Source organism: Ailuropoda melanoleuca, chromosome 6 (assembly GCF_002007445.2).
Source record: "Ailuropoda melanoleuca isolate Jingjing chromosome 6, ASM200744v2, whole genome shotgun sequence".
NCBI lineage: Eukaryota > Metazoa > Chordata > Mammalia > Carnivora > Ursidae > Ailuropoda > Ailuropoda melanoleuca.
In genome coordinates this window covers 38,128,993-38,148,158 of record NC_048223.1, presented here as the reverse complement: position 1 = coordinate 38,148,158, position 19,166 = coordinate 38,128,993, and the positions used below count along the sequence as shown (strand labels likewise).

The 19,166-nt window shown below is 40.9% G+C and overlaps 1 protein-coding gene across 8 annotated transcripts in view; it reads right to left on the bottom strand.

The window, feature by feature from the left end:
- Nucleotides 1–19,166, bottom strand: part of LRRFIP2 (LRR binding FLII interacting protein 2) — a 109,432-nt gene that overhangs the window by 5,982 nt on the left and 84,284 nt on the right. For 7 of the 8 annotated variants that reach the window (XM_034662247.1, XM_034662249.1, XM_034662248.1 and 4 more), the window contains 3 exons: nucleotides 13,652–13,744; nucleotides 4,640–4,772; nucleotides 3,013–3,062 (listed from right to left, as the gene is read on the bottom strand). In XM_034662247.1, the coding sequence (XP_034518138.1) occupies nucleotides 3,013–3,062; nucleotides 4,640–4,772; nucleotides 13,652–13,744 (276 nt within the window). Of the gene's footprint in view, nucleotides 1–3,012; nucleotides 3,063–4,639; nucleotides 4,773–5,048; nucleotides 5,151–11,051; nucleotides 11,145–13,651; nucleotides 13,745–19,166 lie in introns of all 8 variants that reach the window. The other variant, XM_034662254.1, reaches the window with a different exon arrangement.

Here is a 19,166-nt window from a genome sequence, read left to right as displayed (position 1 = left end):
ATGCAGATGGAAGGAAACAGCAGAGAACAGTGACAAACTATCAATATCCTCTGAGGTAAGTGAAAATATCTACATCCTGGAAATGACTGCAGAAACACAAACCCAATGGAAGTATTCAAAGATAAAGTTGAGAAAATCTTTTAAAAGTAGAGAAAGAGATCAAAAGGGATGGATAAACAGGAGAGAAAAAAGTTAAGGTGCTGATCCCAGAGGTCTACTGCCCCTCCCTTCAGAAATCAGAGCCACGGTTTCCCTGAATGCCTACAACTCTTATCAGCAGAGATCTGGGGAGCATTACAGCTCAGAACTACAAGGGGGAGCTGCCTCTGGGACCAAGAACGAGCCTCCCCAGGCCTCCTTCGCCCTTCATTATCAAGGGCCAAGGGTGAGTATGATGCTCAGACAAGGGGGCTTCCCTAGCGGGGACCCCATCAGCAGTGGTCAAGGGGAAGCCTGGACACCAGGACCAAGTGGGCCACTATCCCAGTGGGGAAAGGGCGAGCTCTGCACTGAGGAAACCCATGCTTCCCAGAAACCTCTACCCTTTCAACATCTGCCTTGAGTGAACCAGGACTAGTTTTTCATTATCCCCCATCATCATGTCCATCTCAGGAACAGTTATCCTCCTCACTCTTCCCCTAAGGACTCTGTACAGCCATCTCCCCCATCTGCACCTCCTAACCCTTCCCAATGCCTGAAACTCTGGATTACCATTTCCCCTCCTTCTCAGTCTCTTTCCTGAGTGGTCCCTTTACCTAGTGCATTAGCAGAAACCCACTCTCCCCTGAGAAGCCTGTTCCCTCTGCAGCCTTCTGACCCTCTAGCAATTTCTCCCAGAGCCCTCCTACCACTGAGCCTGAAAACATATAACCTGCTTTCTGTGCTGTTGCCCAACTGTTCTCCCTCAGTGCTCCCTAAAATTCCTGCTTCCTGACCTCCTCCCCTCCCATTCCACATACCAACCACTCCCCATCACTGCCATTACCCCACTCCTTCTTCACCATTTAGTTCCCGACCTGTGCTCAAGTATAGCCTGAGCAATTTCAAGATTCACAGATGGAGGATTTCTCCTACAACTGATGGCAGTTTCCAGAACACCTCCTCTCCAAGGATCTTGCCGTCTCTCTCCTCTTGGCTTCACTGCTCTCCCACAGTCACATACTGGATCTCCCACTCGATTAAGTGCAGTCCCTGCATGAGTCAGTCCCATTATCTTCTCTCTAACCTCTACTCTTGGTCTTTCCAGCTCCCTCAGGAACCCAAATCCCAGTCCTTCAATCCCACTGATGTTTCCCATCTTTCCACTGGGCCTTGATATCTTCCTGGATTACCCATTAGCCTCATACCCACTTCATCTCCGAGGTCATTATCACTACTCTCCTGCACATGCCCTCACCTCCCTCCGCCCAATTACACTCCCGGGTAACATCCAACTCCACCAACACACGCCTGCACCTACGGCCACTAAATGTGGCTAGAGAAACGCATAGAATAAGTGTGGTCACGCAAACCTCGAACATACCATATAACTTACATATTCATTCCATCTATTGTTTATTGTCTGGTCTCTTCCCACTAGAAATGTAAGGTCTACTACTGCAGGGATTATTTAACTGATCCGTTCACAGAGCCTGTTAAAGAGTGGAATCTCATTCAACATTCGAATGACTGAATAGGAGTTTCAAAAAGAGAGAACAGAATATGGGAAGAGAGAAAACCAGTCAAGTAATTTTCCCAGGATTGAAGGATAGGAATTCCTAGATTTGACAGGGGCCCAAACCATGCAGACAACTCCAGACCACATCACTGTGAAACTTCCAAACAGGAAGGAGAAAGTATGATATAAGCTGCCAGAGAGGGGAAGGAGTCACATACAAAAGATGAAAAATCAGAACGCCCTTGAAATCGTCAATATGCTGACTTCCATAATGGAAGCCAGAAGACAGTGGAGAAATTTCTTTAAAAAAAAAAAAAGAAGACGGAAAATTACCAAGAATTCTATACCCAAACTGTTAAGTAATAGGGTAAAGTGAAAACATTTTCAGGCCTCCAAAGTTAAGAAAAATTTACAGCCTATATACCCTTTGCTCAGGAAGTTGCCGGGGGATGTACCAAAAAGAGAATGAATAGAAAAGGAGGAAGGCGTAAGGCATTGCAAAAAGGGAATCCAACATGAACCCCAGGCAGTGGAAACCCTATGTGGCGACGAAGGGCAGCCCAGCTGGGCACGGAGGGAACAGGCATGAAGTTCCCAGGGGGCCAGGTTGGATGCTCTGAGAACCAACAAGTGGAACTGGAAGAATACTTGGTGCATCTGAAAACACTAAGAACAGATTAACCCATGTTGCAGACGCAGCAGCTACCCTGGTAATAAATACACAGGAAACCAAGCAGAGGAAAAGAAAAGCCACAGTGTTCACTCCGGGGGAGCGGAGCTGTGAAGAGGGAAGGCAGCCCTGGAGTGCTGCGGGGCTCCATGGCGAGCGGCGCCTACGCCTACGAGTCCTGATGACACGCGCGGACGGGATGCGCACTGGGCCTTCACTAGGAGGACAGGGCTGATGGGACGGGTGTGTGTGCTGGGACAGAAGCCTAGATGGTCATCTTCCACAGAGGGATGCCAACAGTGCCCAAAACAGGACCACCAAGAAGCAACGTGAGCGTGTGGGATAGAAACATACAAGAACAGCACACATGGGAAGAATTTGCTAAACCAATCGGAATGGTCAGGGGTAAAGGTGAGGTGGCAGAGCAGGGAACTCCTGTCTTAACAAGCTTCGTAGAACTATTTTAACTCCTCAAACTCCACATCTGATGCATTGTTTTAAAAGAACAGGAAACAACAAAGAGGCAAAACATGAATTTATCTTTTTATCCTTCAAATCTTGAGTACTGATGTTTGAAATAAGCCAATCTCTTTCTTGTGTACATTTTAATTCACTAACGTTCTGGCATGTGATTTATTTAGTCCATTAAATTAACATTACCTTCCAGTGAGAAGAATGCCTTTACCTGTGATAGTAGCTCTTCCTTTTCTCCAGCAAGTTTCCGTAGCCTGACATCTAAAACAAATGGAAAAGGTTGTAAACTGAATTGGTTATGATATAGTACCAAAACAATTAAAAATTATTCTTGAAATTCAAAAACAGCAAACATTATCTGATAACTTACAGCTGTCAATATCAAAAGAAACAAAGGCTTAAGTTAACGGTGCTTAGGAAAAGTACTAAATCATTCAACACATATTTCCACACAACGAATAGCTATCAAGGCACTAAATACAACATTTGCTCCCAAGGGCAGTGATTTTCCACTGAAAGACAAACCAAAGTACAAAGATTACTTCCTTGTTTCAAAAATGTACAAACTTTCACCAGCAGACAGACAACTCAAATGCTGGGTGCTCCCACAGGTTTAAGCCTCCCAAGAGCAAACAATATCTGGGAGAGAAGAAGATGGGGTACGAGGGGGCCTGGATGGGGAGGCTGAAACAGGGAAAATGGGAACACAATGCTGAAGAAGCAAAGGCCCATGCAGGCTAGTGGAGGGAAATGGGGACCAACTCCAAGCTGCAGGCAGTCCAGTCAAGGGCTAATCTGAGGCATGGCAGCAGGATTGCTAGGGTTCCCTCCTGGCCTGGGGGGAGGGCTGCTGCTTCCCAAGCATGCCACTAAAACAAGCCCCTCGGGGGACCATAGGTGAGCAAAAGCAGCAGCCGACACCCAGCTAGCGCTTCCCACAACCAACTAGGGTCATGGCCAAATGTAAGCGCTGGCTTCCCCAGTACCTTCCAAACAAGCAGAGGGAAGCCCTGGGCTGCCCCCCGCCCAAAGCCACACACTCAGTGCCTTCTCTAGAGCGGCTCCCTGTGCCTAGCCCGCATCCTCTGCTATATTGAAGTGCTCTGTTTCTGCAATTCTGTGCATTAGAGAATGTGTTTACTAACTGAAAAAGTCCCACTCCTCTAGGAAACCTACACATATATGAAAATTTTTAAAAAAGTGAACTGGTGTTAAGAGTATCTGTGCCATTTTCCTTCCTCTAGAGCAGAATTCTTAGTGGAGCCAACGGATGGGCATCTGCGTGGTTTCCTGGGAGAGGTGTTATTAAAGTCTCAAAGGCTTAAATTTAAGAGGCTTAGATGTTAAGAGGCTCAGAAGCCCTGCTCTAGAAAGAACACTCCTCTAAGATCTGACTTCTTGTTACCTGTTTCTTGCCTTAAGAAATGCACTGGCAAAGAGCTACAAAACCCTGGGATAAGTAGCAGAGCATAAAACCAGATTCTCTGGGAAGAAGATACTTAAAACATACTTGGGTAGTCCCCTACCAGCCCACAGGTTCCTTGGGATACACATGCTGGATTATCTCTTCCAGGAAGGTTTGTATTTAAGTAAAAAAAAAAAGCAATGTGTATACACCAACAGTGCTTCCATCCAGGGGCCTTACAATGACCCAGATGCTGGTTTCCCAAGTTCAAGGATGCCTAAAGACACTGTGCCCAGACTTCTTCCTGTTAAGAATTTAGATAAACCTCAGAGAGCTCTTGTGTTGTTTTTGTTTTCCAAAATGGGATATGAGTAAGCCGGAAGTCTAATAGGACAGTAAATCCAAGCCAGCAGAGCAGCAGCCAGTGTCTTACCTAGTGGACCTTCCCCGGCAGACTCCAAGACCTGAGCAGCCTCCTGAGACACCACGGTGATGGCTCCAACCACTGGTTCGTGACTGACATCACCATTGGGAGTGCCATCAGGGATTATAACTAAGCCATGTTTCTGTGGAGAAGGAAAAAACCCACCGTCACAAAACATGGCCCACATGGAAGCAGTACGCTCTGTGAGGTGACTCTGCGACAATATGTTTGCCACAGGTAACACCGGGTCAGAACTAGTTACACGGAATATAGGTCCGTAGAAGAAATGACGGAAACCTACCAAATCTGCACTGAAGAATGAACACTGGTTTGTCTTCGGGCTGGGAAAGATAACAGGATGAAAGGAAGGGAGAATAAAGCAGTGAGGGACTCGAACTCCAGGCTAAAGCTAACGTACCTCTCCTGTCTTCACTGTCTCCTTCAGGTCAGCCAGCTCCTCTCTGAGCATATCTCGCTCATTCCTAAGGCAGGCAATGTATTCTTTCTGTTTCTCTAGGGCCTGGTTTTAGACAGGATAGCAAGGGAAAGAATGGCACAGAAAAAGAGCAAGTGAAAGAGGTAGCAGAGAGCACCTAATTCAAATAAACAGAGATAAGGCCATAAAAGACAAGGGAGTGGTAAAGCTTGGAAACCGGCAGTTAGGTATGAGAGGAAATACAAAGTCATATGGACACACATCTCCATAGGAGAGTTTTAACAGAAACTGGTTAATCGTGCATCAATTCACCAAAACATGCTTATCACATCAGGCAGGAGAACTGATCTTTCTTTTCCAGTTGATGAAAAAAAACAGGAAAAGGAAGATGAAGACAGCAGTCATATTAAAATAAAGCTTTCCTTACTGACCTTACATTTTCATATGATAACCAAAACAAGAAAAGGAATACAATTCAACTAAAATTGTTCATTCAAGAATACAGTGAAATTTTTTAATTAAGAAAATTAAAAAAAATTTTTAGTTAAAAGTATTTTAATGGCCCTGGAGGAAAAAATAACCAGTATGCACAAGGTATTTTAATTAAATATTGGCTGTAGTGATTGTTTCCCAAGCAGTGTGGCAAAACAGTCCTCAAATACCACTTAATTCAAAATAGCTAATCTCCAAAGGGATTCCCAAGGACCTGTTTTGTGTTAATTTAGTTAAATACAATTTAAGAATCTGGTTTCTGATACACCTTTCTAAATGGGAAAAACAAAAATAAAACCCTGACAAAATAGATACAGCCCACTGATGGAGTGCAGCAGAATATGGATTTCGGGGTCAGGCTTTTGAGTCCTGGTACATACTAACTTACCTATGCCTCAGATTTCTGATCTGAAAAACGGAAGCGATAACAGTAGTACCGCCCCACGTGCACAGCAGAAGCACTGCGGCCATGCGAGAGTCCCAGGAAGGCTCAGGAAGAGCCCACCACTTTCTTTCCGCTTGGATCGCCCCCGCCACTGCCTGGACCACAACTGTGAGAGCTGAGGCCAAGCACGTGCTTGGGTCATCAGTGACAAATCCAATTTGTTCTATGTAATGAAATAACCCAGAATTCAAAACATACCCCAGGCAAGCAGTCTATGCAGACACCTGACAGCTGGACTATTCTGAAAAAGCCTTTCTCGACACAAGTGTTCCTATATTTAACATTGTCTGCCAACAGCCCCACTAGGCCAAGAAGTTAAACTACAACAGGTAACTTTCCTCTCGGTTTATGGGGTTAGAAATGAGCCAACTGCTTCATTACTGACTGCTGAGTCGTGCACAATGTTCTAAATCATTATCATCTTACTTTGCACCCAAACTGGCGGTAAGTAAGGGACGCCAGCAACCACCAACTGTGCGGCTCCAACTATACAGCAGGCACTGCTACAAAGACATAGAACTTTGCTCTGATAGATTAATATATATAATTTCTCCCTTATATATCCTGCACTGGTCTTATCCCCATTTCACAGATCAGAAAATTGAAGCTCAGATTTTATATATATAATAAATTTTTTTGCCCAAAGTCGAAATAAGTGCCAAAGCCAGAATGTGAATCCAGTTCTTTTTGGTTTCCAAGCCTTTGCATACTTTTTCTATATCACAGCCCCAAGAAGACCACAATTATGTTTCCTTACTGTCATCCCAGATGCTGCTGGAAAAGTAGTCTATAAGGGCAAGCCCTACCCCGTACTTACCCAAACTGCAACACCAATATCTAATTTCCCTTCAGCAATTTACATTCACACCATATGGCCTGTCTTGAGTCTGCCTTTATATTAACAATTTGAGTTTCTAGCATCATGATGCATTTAGCCTAACACTTCAAGCTACTATTACCACTCCATTACATTAATAACAAATGTTAACATCAGGACAAGAAAAGCACAAGCAATACTTTCCCATCTGTTGACAGACACTGGAACCTCTGTGGGGTTAGATATTTGTGGGTTATCGGTATCTGCGTGCACAGTTACGCCATGCATCACCACGTATAACCCGGTCAGTGATCACTGCCACAACATGCTCTACAGAAACACCACCACTAAGTATACACGATCTCTTAGGAACAGACCAATTTGAAACTAGAAATTCTAGCAAATGCTAGTACATGCCATTTGCTCCTCTTTCTCCACCTTATAGCAATGCATTTTATCTTTACTTTTGGACTTTTCAACTTCCCATAATTACGGACGGGAAAATAAAATACACCCTATAAGTTCTCTCATTTCACCACAAAGTTTGGAGGCTACTGAAATACCTTATGATTGGAGCAAATGTATTCACGCCGGATCTGAAATGCTCTGTAGTACCTGACCATAAAACCGCTAGCCTGTGTTTGCGTTCAAGAATAGCTCTTACAGATTTTTTTCCCCGCTTAGGATAAAAACTGCATGCTTGAAGAGATCTAAATAATTCTTTACCCCTGACCTAACCTCAAATTCTAGTGTCAAGAAGCCTGAAAGCTATGTATAACAGGCTGAACTCTGAGGGCAACAGGTTATTTCTCCATATAATTGCACGGGGTCAGAAAGATCTTTAATCAGAATGGGATGGAGTCTCACACGGGGCTATCCAGATACGCAAGTCCTGTATGTGTTTATTCCACACATAGCCACCTGGCCCTCGGAACTGCTTTAGGGCTACAAGCATGACCACAAGGATCGATGAAGGAGAACTAAAGAAAACCAAACTCTAACATAAAAATAATGGTCACGTTCCTTTATTAAGTTAGTAACTTTAAATCTTGAAAATGAAGCTAGAGACAAGTGATACCAGAGGTAGTCACTGACTATATTGAAAATGTGTCTTGTGTAAGTTGTGGGAGGACCACATTAGGATGGCTATCAGAAAAACTGAAAACAAGTATTGGTAATGGAACCCTTGTGCAGTGCTGATGAGAATGGAAACTAGTACCGTTGCTGTGGAAGACAGTCTGGCTATTCCTCAAAAAATTAAACATACCATTACCATATTATGCAGCAATTCCACTCCTGGGTATCAACCCAAAGAAATGAAAGAAGGGCCACAAAGAGGTATTTGCAAACTCATGGGCACAGCAGCATTATCCACCATAGCCAAAAGGTGGAAGCAAACCAAGTGTCTGTCCACCAACCAATGAATGGATAAACAAAACGTGGTACATACGTACAATAAAACATCATTCAGCCTTCAAAAAGGAAGGACATTCTGACACATGCCCCACCACGGACAAACCGTGAGGACATTATGCTAAGTGAAATAAGCCAGTCACAAAAAGACAAAGACTCTAGGATTCTACTTATATGAGGTACCTAGAATAGTAAATCCAGAGAGACGGAAAGTAGAATGGTGGCTGCCAGGTGCTACAGGGAGGAGGATGTGGGGAGCTGTTTAACGGGCACAGTTTGGGTTCTACAAGATGAAAGAGCTTGCAGATGGACGGTGGGGACAGCAGCACAACAGTGTGAATGTACTTAATACTACCAAACTCCACACCGATAAATGGTTAAAGTGGTAAACTTGACATTATTTGTATTTTACCACAATTTATAAAGTTTCCTAAAAAGTCAAAGGAGGGACCCACTACTGATAAATGCAACTTGGATAAAACTCAAGGGAATCATGCTGAGTGAAAAACGTAACCCCAAAGGGTTAAATACTTTATGATCCCATTTATATAGTGGTTTTATAATAGCAAAATTGCAGAAACGAGCGCAGATTAGTGGTTGCCAGGGCTTGGGGAGGAATAGGAAAGGTAGTAGATAAGGCCATAAAAGGGCATGAGGAGACATTCTTTGTGGTGGTGCAAATGTTCTGCATTTTGTCTACAGCAAGGTCAATATCCTGGCTGTGATATTCTACTATATAGTTTTTGCAAGATGTTCCATTGAGGAAAGATTGGATAGAGGGCATACAGGACCTCTCTGTATTACTTCTTTACAACAGCATGTGAATCTACAATTACCTCAAAAAAAATTTTTTTAAGTTTAACTTTTAAAAAAAGCCAAAGGAACACATTATTATATACCATACAGAAAGAAGATAGCCACTTATTCATTCAATAATGCCATGAGTATTTAAAAGTCAAATAATTTCTTAACTATGAGCACAACTTTTTGGTAGAAAATATATTTTTGTTTTATTTTGAATAGCTATTTTATTGGACTGCGTGGTTTGGGGTTTTCCTATGGCTGATCCAAAATAATCAGTTTAAATACTAAGACAATTATACAAAATAGAAATCATGGACCTACAGATCTGTGCTAAAGAAAATTATGTTAAGATCCTAAAAGAAGAGGCGCCTGAATGGCTCAGTCGTTAAGCATCTGCCTTCGGCTCAGGGCGTGATCCCAGGGTCCTGGGACTGATCCCACATCGGGCTCCCTGCTCTGCTTCTCCCTCTCCCACTCCCCCTGCTTGTCTTCCCTCTCTCGCTGGCTGTCTCTCTCTATGTCAAATAAATAAATAAAATCTTAAAAAAAAAAAATCCTAAAAGAAGACCATTCTAGATAGTGAACAGACTTTAACTACTCTTTACAAATTACCTACTTTGTGCCATACATTTTTTCATCTCATTTTAAATTCCCCAAGTAAAAATGTAAATAAGATCAGGAGTTCACAATCATAATTTCAAAACTCTTAACAGATGTTAATTTATATTCCAGAAGGTTCTTCTAGGTTTGGGTGGAATTTTAGAAACTCAGTATTTAAATGTTAGAAACTTTTAAAAAGTAATTTTGCTTCCCATGTGTTTATTAATAAGAGGATGGGGTGTGCCTGGGTGGCTCAGTCAGTTAAGCATCTGCCTTCTGCTCAGGTCATGATCTCAGGGTCGTGGGATCCAGCAAGTAAGGGTTCCCTGCTCAGCAGGGAGTCTGCTTCTCCCTCTCCCCCTGCCGCCCCCACCCTCCCCTTGTGCACTCACTCTCGGTCTCTAAAATAAATAAAATCTTAAAAAAAAAAAAAAAAAAAAAGGAAAAAAAAAAAGAGGACAGGTCCTTGGAGATATGAAAAGAACTGGATATGAGAGCCCCCCCACAACACTGAGGGGTATGACCCAGAGGGCTTCTCATCCAGGCGTGTCTATCACGGGTGTTCTCAGGGATCTTTGCCAACTTTTCCCTACGTCACCTAAACTCAAGCAGAACAGAACTATGTTCTCAGGACAAGGGCTTCCTTCCTTCCTTCCTTCCCTCTGCTTCCTCCACCATAGCCCTTCCCTGACAAGGTAAGCCTCTGGCAGCTATGGTTGTGTGGCACCCCCAGTGCAGAAGAGAGAGCTCACACCATGAGATGGGACACATGTCAAAGTGTGACACGGGATGAACTGGTGGGAATTTTTCCAGCCTCCTGTGCACTTGGAATCTACCTAAAGGGCTTAGCAAAAAAACACTTTAGACTTCCTTATCTGGGCCCCCGCTTTGGGGAGTCATGGGGTTATAATTAGAGGTGACGTCATGGTTTGGCAACTCTGGCAAATCTTACATTCCTATCCACTTCCGTAACTAAATTGATGTTAATCTCTTCCTATTTTATTCACCAAGGATTTATGGGATACTAATTACTTGTCTTCCACCCCCCACTCACTGTTCTCTTGATTCTCATCCAAAATTCTTGCAATGTAAGGATATCAAGTTACCCACTGAGTTTGAATTAAATGCCTGTGGCTGCTTCTGGATGAGAATCCTGGGGAAATAAACTTCCCTAGAAAGTTCCTACTTTGTAGGTTTCACAAGCCCGGAGTCCTGCTAGCAAGAAGAGTTCTTTCCAGGCATAGTATCAAGTTTTCCCCTGTAAGTTTTTTTCTGTCTTCTGCTTATTCCCATTTCAGTGCATAAATGCTCAAAAATAAGCAAAAGGACACATTTTTAGGAATCTCTAAGTTAAATTATATTGGTCTATTCCTCACCAATGAGCTTCAGACCAAAGCCCAATTTCATTTCATACCCTAATGTTTTTATCTTTCCAAAGAAGTGTCTCCTGGAGGTCAAACACCTCTTTTGTCACGGTGTCTATTTTCTGCTGCATTCGTTGATTCTCCTGCAGAGGAAATGGGGAGAGAAGTAATAGAAGAGCAGAAAGAAAAAACGGAGGGGGGTCTGAGGGAGGAAAAGAGAACAAAAAATAAACCCGATACAGAAACTTAGCAAAGAGAGAAAGAAAGTCTGTGCTGAGCCAGAAAAGAGTTGCTTGCTAAAGGGAAAGATGACATCCAGTGTCTTGGCGACAGGACTCCCGCTGGCTTGCCACAAGGGAAGTGGGAAGAACTGCTGCAAGCACAGCTCTGTGGCAACAAGCCAGTTAGAGTTTCTGTTTATACGCAGCTCCGTGTGTGTGCTCTTCCTCTGATAACTGCCTTTTTTCCAAACATGGAGCAACTTACACTTCTAGAGAGGGAAATTCAGATTTGCATATGAACACATGATCCTTAGTACAGAGAACAAGCCATAGTTTTAAACTTTATTTTCTGAAACAGAACTAAAAAATATGAGACATATCTCAGCTTAATCATTTTGAATTTGTTAGCAGAACCTATGACAGCAAGAATATCAAGAACTCGAAGGAACAGCCATATTTTTAGTTTAGTTTCGTCTAGTTTTTTAGAAAAACCAGAATTCAGCATGTAGCAATTCTTAAACAACTGTTCTCCTTAGGCAACGAGGCTCAATTCATATCCTTGAATATTTAACAGGTTTTCTTCTAAGAATTATTGGTAAATTAGCATCTCCTACTCTTCCTACTTACACATTTCTTATCTACTTTACCATGAAAGACCAAAAAGCATCATTTTGTCATATTCAAGGTTTTTCAGTTATGCACACACATGGGTATTAACATACAAGAGATGTTAATTCTAAACATAAAACCTCCTAAAACTAAGGTCTTTAAAGATTGTACATCCAGCACCCTCGGCTTTTAAAGAAACCACAATGACAAGTTATGGGAATCAAGCATTATAATTCCTCTTAAGCACACTTATCAAATTAAAAACTAGAATACCGGGGTGCCTGGGTGGCACAGCGGTTAAGCGTCTGACTTCGGCTCAGGGCGTGATCCCGGCGTTATGGGATCGAGCCCCACATCAGGCTCCTCCGCTACGAGCCTGCTTCTTCCTCTCCCACTCCCCCTGCTTGTGTTCCCTCTCTCGCTGGCTGTCTGTATCTCTGTCGAATAAATAAATAAAATCTTTTAAAAAAAAACAAAAAAACTAGAACACCTAACCAATTCTAACTTAAGCTACTGTATTTGAGAAGCAGCTGCCAAAGCAGCTTTATTATTCTTTTGAAACCAAAAGTGGGGAAAAGTATATATCTTAATTAGAAAAAGAAATAACAAGTGGCTGGCATATAGACACAAAAAATACAAAAGGACAAAAAAGAAGAGGAATTCACATATTTTTAAATACCAGCAGGATATAAAATTCAGATAATATGCTTCATGGCAAAAATGGAAAAACTAGGACAACTAACTTCACATGTAATCTGATATTTTCAAAGGTTATCTGTGTCTGCGTTTAGAATTCACAAACTCAATCTGCTTTCAGCGGGCTACATTCAATTCAATCGTTCTCAAGAAAGAAGGTAAGTTAACAGAAATCCACAAATAGAAATGCAGTCATTTATTTTCCTCTATTAAATGGTTTTTTTTAAGTCACTTACAGGGTGAGAGATTAAGTGGGGCAGGTCCATGGGGGAAGAGAGGAGGAGGGAGGGGAACAAAGCAAGGGCGGGTCCTGAGTGACAGGAACATGGATGAGTGTGGTGAGTGTGGTACATACGGGAGGCCTCTCCCAGGGATCAGTAAGAGCTGGCCTTTCTGAAATCACTCCCATGTCATCAACATTAAGTTAACATAAGACACCTCTGATAACCACAGCACGCCAGTGGGCAGGATCCCTGCCCAGCATACTTCTGAAACACGAGGAAAAACCTCCTCAAGAGAAAAAACCACATTTAAAGAGAAACAGAGATGCTCACGGGGTAGCAGGAACAAAAGGATAATAAATGCTTTCAAGATTTCTTGGTGGACCCCACCGTTTCACATTCCTAAGGATGCTGCCAACACTGGGACACTCGGGGGTTCCTCCACCAGCACAACCTGCCAATCTCCAGCTTTTTATATATAAGGCGTCTGTCTTGACTAGCTCTTTTCCTTTAGCTGCCTCAGAAATAGATCGACCTCAGTGAAGATACTCCCCAAGAACCCTGTCCCAGCAGACAGCATTCACTACATTCCAAAGAATAATGGTACTCGTAACTTTTCCTTTTGCCATTTCTTCAGATATCTATAGGAAAGAATGTGCTAAGGAATAAAAGATAATTACAAAAGCTTTTGCTATTACAAGGGGGAATGCTTACACGGTTGGTAGCATTAATTTTTTAAGCCTAACTTTCTTTCATGTGTGTGAAATTTTAGGGTACAGCAAAGATGAAGAGACAAGGAAACTCTATAGCATTTTAACTCCCTTCCCTCCCAACACACACTCCCTGGTGCCCATTCAATGCGTTTTGTTCAAAATGAAGTATTTCCACAGTTCATGCACATACCTCAATGAGCTCATCTCTCTGTCGAAGACCTTCTTTAAGTTCATCCATCTTATGCTGCAGCACACTACACATATGTTTCTGCCTTTCTAACTCCTGTTAATAAACAAATGATACGGTTTACACAGATAATGGCACACACCAAACTGGCACATCTCCAATGTAATAACACAGAGGCTAAGTCTGACCTCCAGAAACCCACTTGGACTTCCCATGCATAATAACTTAGAAAAACTCTGTATTCTATGGAAAGGTTCAGAAAATTAACATTTTTCATCTCTTAGGAGTATATATCTAGAAAACCCAGACTAACCAATGGCAAAATGACTAAGAACAATGAAAAGACTTACTAAAGTAACAGTTTATAAAATTAATATGTAAAATATACACAAAATTTAATAAGCTTCATAAATATACATAAAATCTAGAGAGAAAAATATAATAAACACAATATCAAAAAATATAATTAAAAAAATACATGCGTAAACTTACAAGAAATACCCAAAATCAGTATGAGGAAAATCATATAAAATATTCCCGAAGGCCAGAGAACTAGGACCAAACAAATAGAAAGGCATACCACCTTGGACAAAAAGACTTAGTATCATAAAAATGTCAGTTCTCCCCAGATTAATCTATACATTTAATGCAGTCCAAATAAAAATACCATTAGGCTTTTTTCTCATCAGAGCTTGACAAATTGATTATAAAGTGTATCTGGAAGAAAAACATAAGAAGAAACAGCCAGAAAAAAAAATAAAAAGGAAAGCTAGCCTTACTAGACATAAGGCCTATATAATTAAAACAATGTTTATAAGGGCTTATGAATACAGACCTAAGGAGCAGAAGAGAAAATCCAGAAATACACCCAGTTACATGTGCAAATGTATTAAGCAACAAAACAAAAAGATCATGTCAAATCAATGAGAAAAGACAGAGTTCTATGTTAGTGTGGCTGGAATAACTGGATATCCAAATGGAAAAAAAAATTGGAACCACCCCTCACACTCTGCACCAGGACAAATTTCGAAATGTATGGAAAGAAGGGAGAGAAAAACAGAGAAGGAAAGAAGGATACAGTTACTAGAGAAAAAAATGAGTGAATTCCTATAACTAAAGAGTAGGAAAAGTGTTACTAAAAAATGACCTAAATATCCACCAGCAAGAAAGGGAAATGGGTAATAAAATTAGAGTACGTAAAAACTTTTGAATGGCAAAAGGCACTCTAAGCGAAGTAAATGCACCTATGATAATCTACAAAAAAAAAAATGACAACTTGTATCAGAAACAGAAGGTTACTGTCTCTCTACATAGAGCCTCTAAAGTTAAAAAGAAAAAAACAGTACTATATAGAAAAACAGCCTAAAGAAATGGACAGTTCACAGAAAAAGAAACAGAAATCACCCTGAATATAAAAAGATGATCACACTAAGAGAAAAAACTTAGTAGAAGTCCAAAAACTTGACAACGTATTCAGGAAAATACTAAGGGGAAGAAAACAGGCCTTCTTGTACATTTTGGTAGGAATCCAAAGTGGTGTAACTACTACAAAGGGGAATCTGGCGATATCCAGCGGAATGACCATGCCTTTTGACCCAATGAGCCCACTCTGATGACTCCCCTAGCTATCCCAGGAAAAATGCAAAAAGCCTTATGTAATACAGCATTTCCGCAGGACTATTTTTAACAGCAAAAGACTGCAAACAATTCAAACGTCCACTGATAGGGAGCTGGTGCTATAACCTATATAGTACACGCACACAATGGAATCACTAGTAGTAACACCAAAGAATGAAGAAGCCCCACAGTCATGAGGTGATAAAGAGCATATTTCTGAGAAACGGGAGATAAAAACATACATATTTGCATATATTTTTTCAAATAGCAAAATATATCTATCTTCTTAAGTTAAAAAATGGAAGGATAAAGCATTTAATTAAAAAATCCCCTCAAGAAATAGGGATGAACAGAGATAGAAGACTGACTTCTTTGAATATATTTTCTTTGTTGGTTTGACTTCAGATATATGTAAATATCTTATGTAATTATAAAACAAAGTTAAATTCAAAAAGCAATTCCTGATGGAAGCAACCCCAGTATCCAGAGACAGAATAATGGATAAACAAAATGTAGTACATATGTACACTGGAATATTATTCAAGAAGGAAATTCTGACACATGCTACAACACAACATGGATAAACCTTGAAAGCATTATATGAAGTGTAATAAGACAGTCACAAAAGTCAAATATGGTATGATTTCACTTTTATGAGCTACCTAGAGTGGCCAAACTCAGAAAGAGAGAAAGTAGAATGGTGGTTGTTGCCAGGAGCTGGGGGGGGGGGGGGGGGTTGTTTAATGAGAAGTTTAATGAGTAGTTTCAGTTCTGCAAGATGAAAAAGTTCCCACTGCACAACAATGTGAATATACTTGATATTACCGAACTGTCTAGACTATAACACCTTAAAATGGGTTCGATGGTAAATTTTGTATTATTTTTCATCACAATTGAAAGCAAAAATAATCTACAGATAAAAATTTTTAAAGCAATTCCTAAGTATCGAAAATAAAATGCAGTGAGCCTAATTATATATCCAGTTAGCAGCATAAGCACAGAGAATCTATTTCGAGTAACTTTTAAAGACAATGGTTGGACTATACATAGTATAGCAGCAAAATAACAACCAACCAGAACAAAACAAAAAACTTTTAACTATTTTCAGTAATTATATCATTCGTGGCGACACTGGTATGGCTATTCTGAGCACTGTGGGATAGAGCAAAGAGAACAAAATATAACATAATTACTATCATTCCCGTTGACTTTGAGAACAGAGATACACATATGTAGAACAGAGGGTAAGGAAAAATGCCAAGGTCCTGAGCATGAGAACTACCAGCATAAATTCATAATATATTTTGACTTTACAAACAAAAAAGTAGTCCACATAAATATTTCCCTGATACATCCACTGAAAAGCCTTTATAAACAATGATCTTCTCGGTGTCAAGAGCTCTCTGGCACCAACACCGCCCCACTAAAAGAACCAAGGTTCCTTGGACAAACAGCTAACTCCAGGTCTGGAGCAGGAAATGTACCAGATGAGCCTGGAACACTTTCTTGTGCTAGACAGCAAAGAATTTATCCAAAAAAAAAAAAAAAAAATTTAGACTCATGTCAAAATTACTTGGAAATCAACCTGAACACATTCATATTAGTTAAAGGTTGAACAATTGAAAATTAAAAAGAACAAAAGCTACAATGAATTCAAATCATCAAATGCTTGTATTCTTGACTTCATAATGACATTTTAAAATATTTTTTAAGTTGTATCTGATAAGGGACTTGTATCTAAAATATATAAATTCTTCAACTCAATAAAAAAAAAAAAACCACCCAATTTAAAAACAGGCAAAAGAGGGGGCATCTGGGTGTTCAGTCGGTTTAAGTGTCCACCTTTGGCTCAGGTCATGATCCCGGGGTCCTGGGATGGAGCCCCACATCAGGCTCCCTGTTCAGCGGGGAGTCTGCTTCTCCCTTTCCCTCTGCTCCTCCCTCCCCGTTTGTGCTCTCTCTCTCTCTCTCACACACACTCTTTCTCTTTCTCCCAAAAAAATAAAATCTTAAAAACAAAGTAAAAAATAAAAATAGGCAAAAGATCTGAATAGTTATTTCTCCAAGGAAAATATACGAAGCATATAAAAATACACTCATAATTATTAGTCATCAGGAAAATGCAAATCAAAACCATAGCTGCTAGAAAGGCTGTAAAAAGAAAAAAAGTCAGACACTAACAAGAGTTGGTGAGGCTGTGGTGAAATGAGAACTCACATACACTGCTGATGGGAACGTAAAATGGTGCAGCCACAGTGGAAAATGCTCTGGCTTTCCTCAAATGGTTCAACATAGAGTTGCCATATGATCCAGCAACTAACTCCCTTCCCAGGTACACACGTAACAGAAAGGACAACATCTGTGCACACAAAGACCTGTACACAAATGTTTATAGCAGCTCTATTCATCATAGCACGGGCATCAACACACAAATGAACAAACAAAACGTGGTCTATCCATGCAATGGGTTAGTGTTAGGCCGTAAAAAGTAATCAAGTAGTGACCCACACTACAACACAGATGAATGTAAAAAATAGTTAAGCTAGGGGCGCCTGGGTGGCACAGTCGTTAAGTGTCTGCCTTCGGCTCAGGGCGTGATCCTGGCGTTCTGGGATCGAGTCCCACATCAGGCTCCTCCGTTGGAAGCCTGCTTCTTCCTCTCCCACTCCCCCTGCTTGTGTTCCCTCTCTTGCTGGCTGTCTATCTCTGTCAAATAAATAAATAAAATCTTTTAAAAAAAATAGTTAAGCTAAATAAAAGAAGCCAGTCTCAAAAGCCAACCTCATATTCTATGACTCCTCCAACTATAAGATTAGAATGGGGAAATCTATAGAGACAGAAAGCAGACGAGTTCCTCAGGGCTGAGGAGGCAGGAGACAGAGCAATGACAGCTAAAGGATACAGGGCTTCTTTCTTACATGACCACAGTACTCTAAAACTAAATGGGACAGCTGCACATAGAATAGACAAAAGCCCCTGAATTATACACTTTTAAACGGATGAACTAGATGGTATGTGAATTTTATCTCCAATCCATTTAGAAATAATACAAGAAATATAAAACAGTAATGATAAAATTAGTACATCCCATTTTGCAACCCCTGATCAACTAATGGATCAAAGCGTCTAGCGACAGCACTATAAAAAGAAAGAGCCCTACATCAGGGCCTCCTGCCAGAAGATACCCGTGAAGCAGACTTGCCAAAAATGCTACACCTATATTTGGTTAAGCCTCTACCTGACTACCTGTTTACAGAAAATACAGAGGGAAAGGGAACACATTAAAGACACCATAGGGATGAAACAGCAAAATCCCCAAGACTGTCAGAAACTGTTAAGACAAGCAATCCAGTCTCTTCAATACAGAAATTGCAAGGGAGGGAAAAAAAAGAGAGATGAAAGGAAAGCTATAAATAAAAAGAGACTTAAAAGACATGACAACTAATTCCAATTTGTGGAACTTATCTGGATCCTCAGGGTGTTGTTTTTTTTTTTAAAGTGTAAAAAAGAAAACCACTTAGGCATTTGAGACGATTAAAATTTTATCAATGGTTGGACACATAGTAGGAAGGAATTATTCTTAATTTTTTAGATGTGAAATGGTCCTGTGGTTATAAAAAAAGAGGGAGTCCCTATCATTTAGAGAGTCATACCTAAACTCATATTAAAATATGAGATACTGAGGGGCGCCTGGGTGGCTCAGTCGGTTAAGCATCTGCCTTCTGCTCAGGTCATGATCCCAGAGTTCCAGGAGTTCCAGGATCGAGCCTGCATCAGGCTCCCTGCTCAGCGGGGAGTCTGCTTCTCCCTCTCCTTCTGCTCCTTCCTGGCTCGTGCTTGCTGTCTCTTGCTCACACTCTCAAATAAATAAATAAAATCTTTTTAAAAAATATGAGTGACT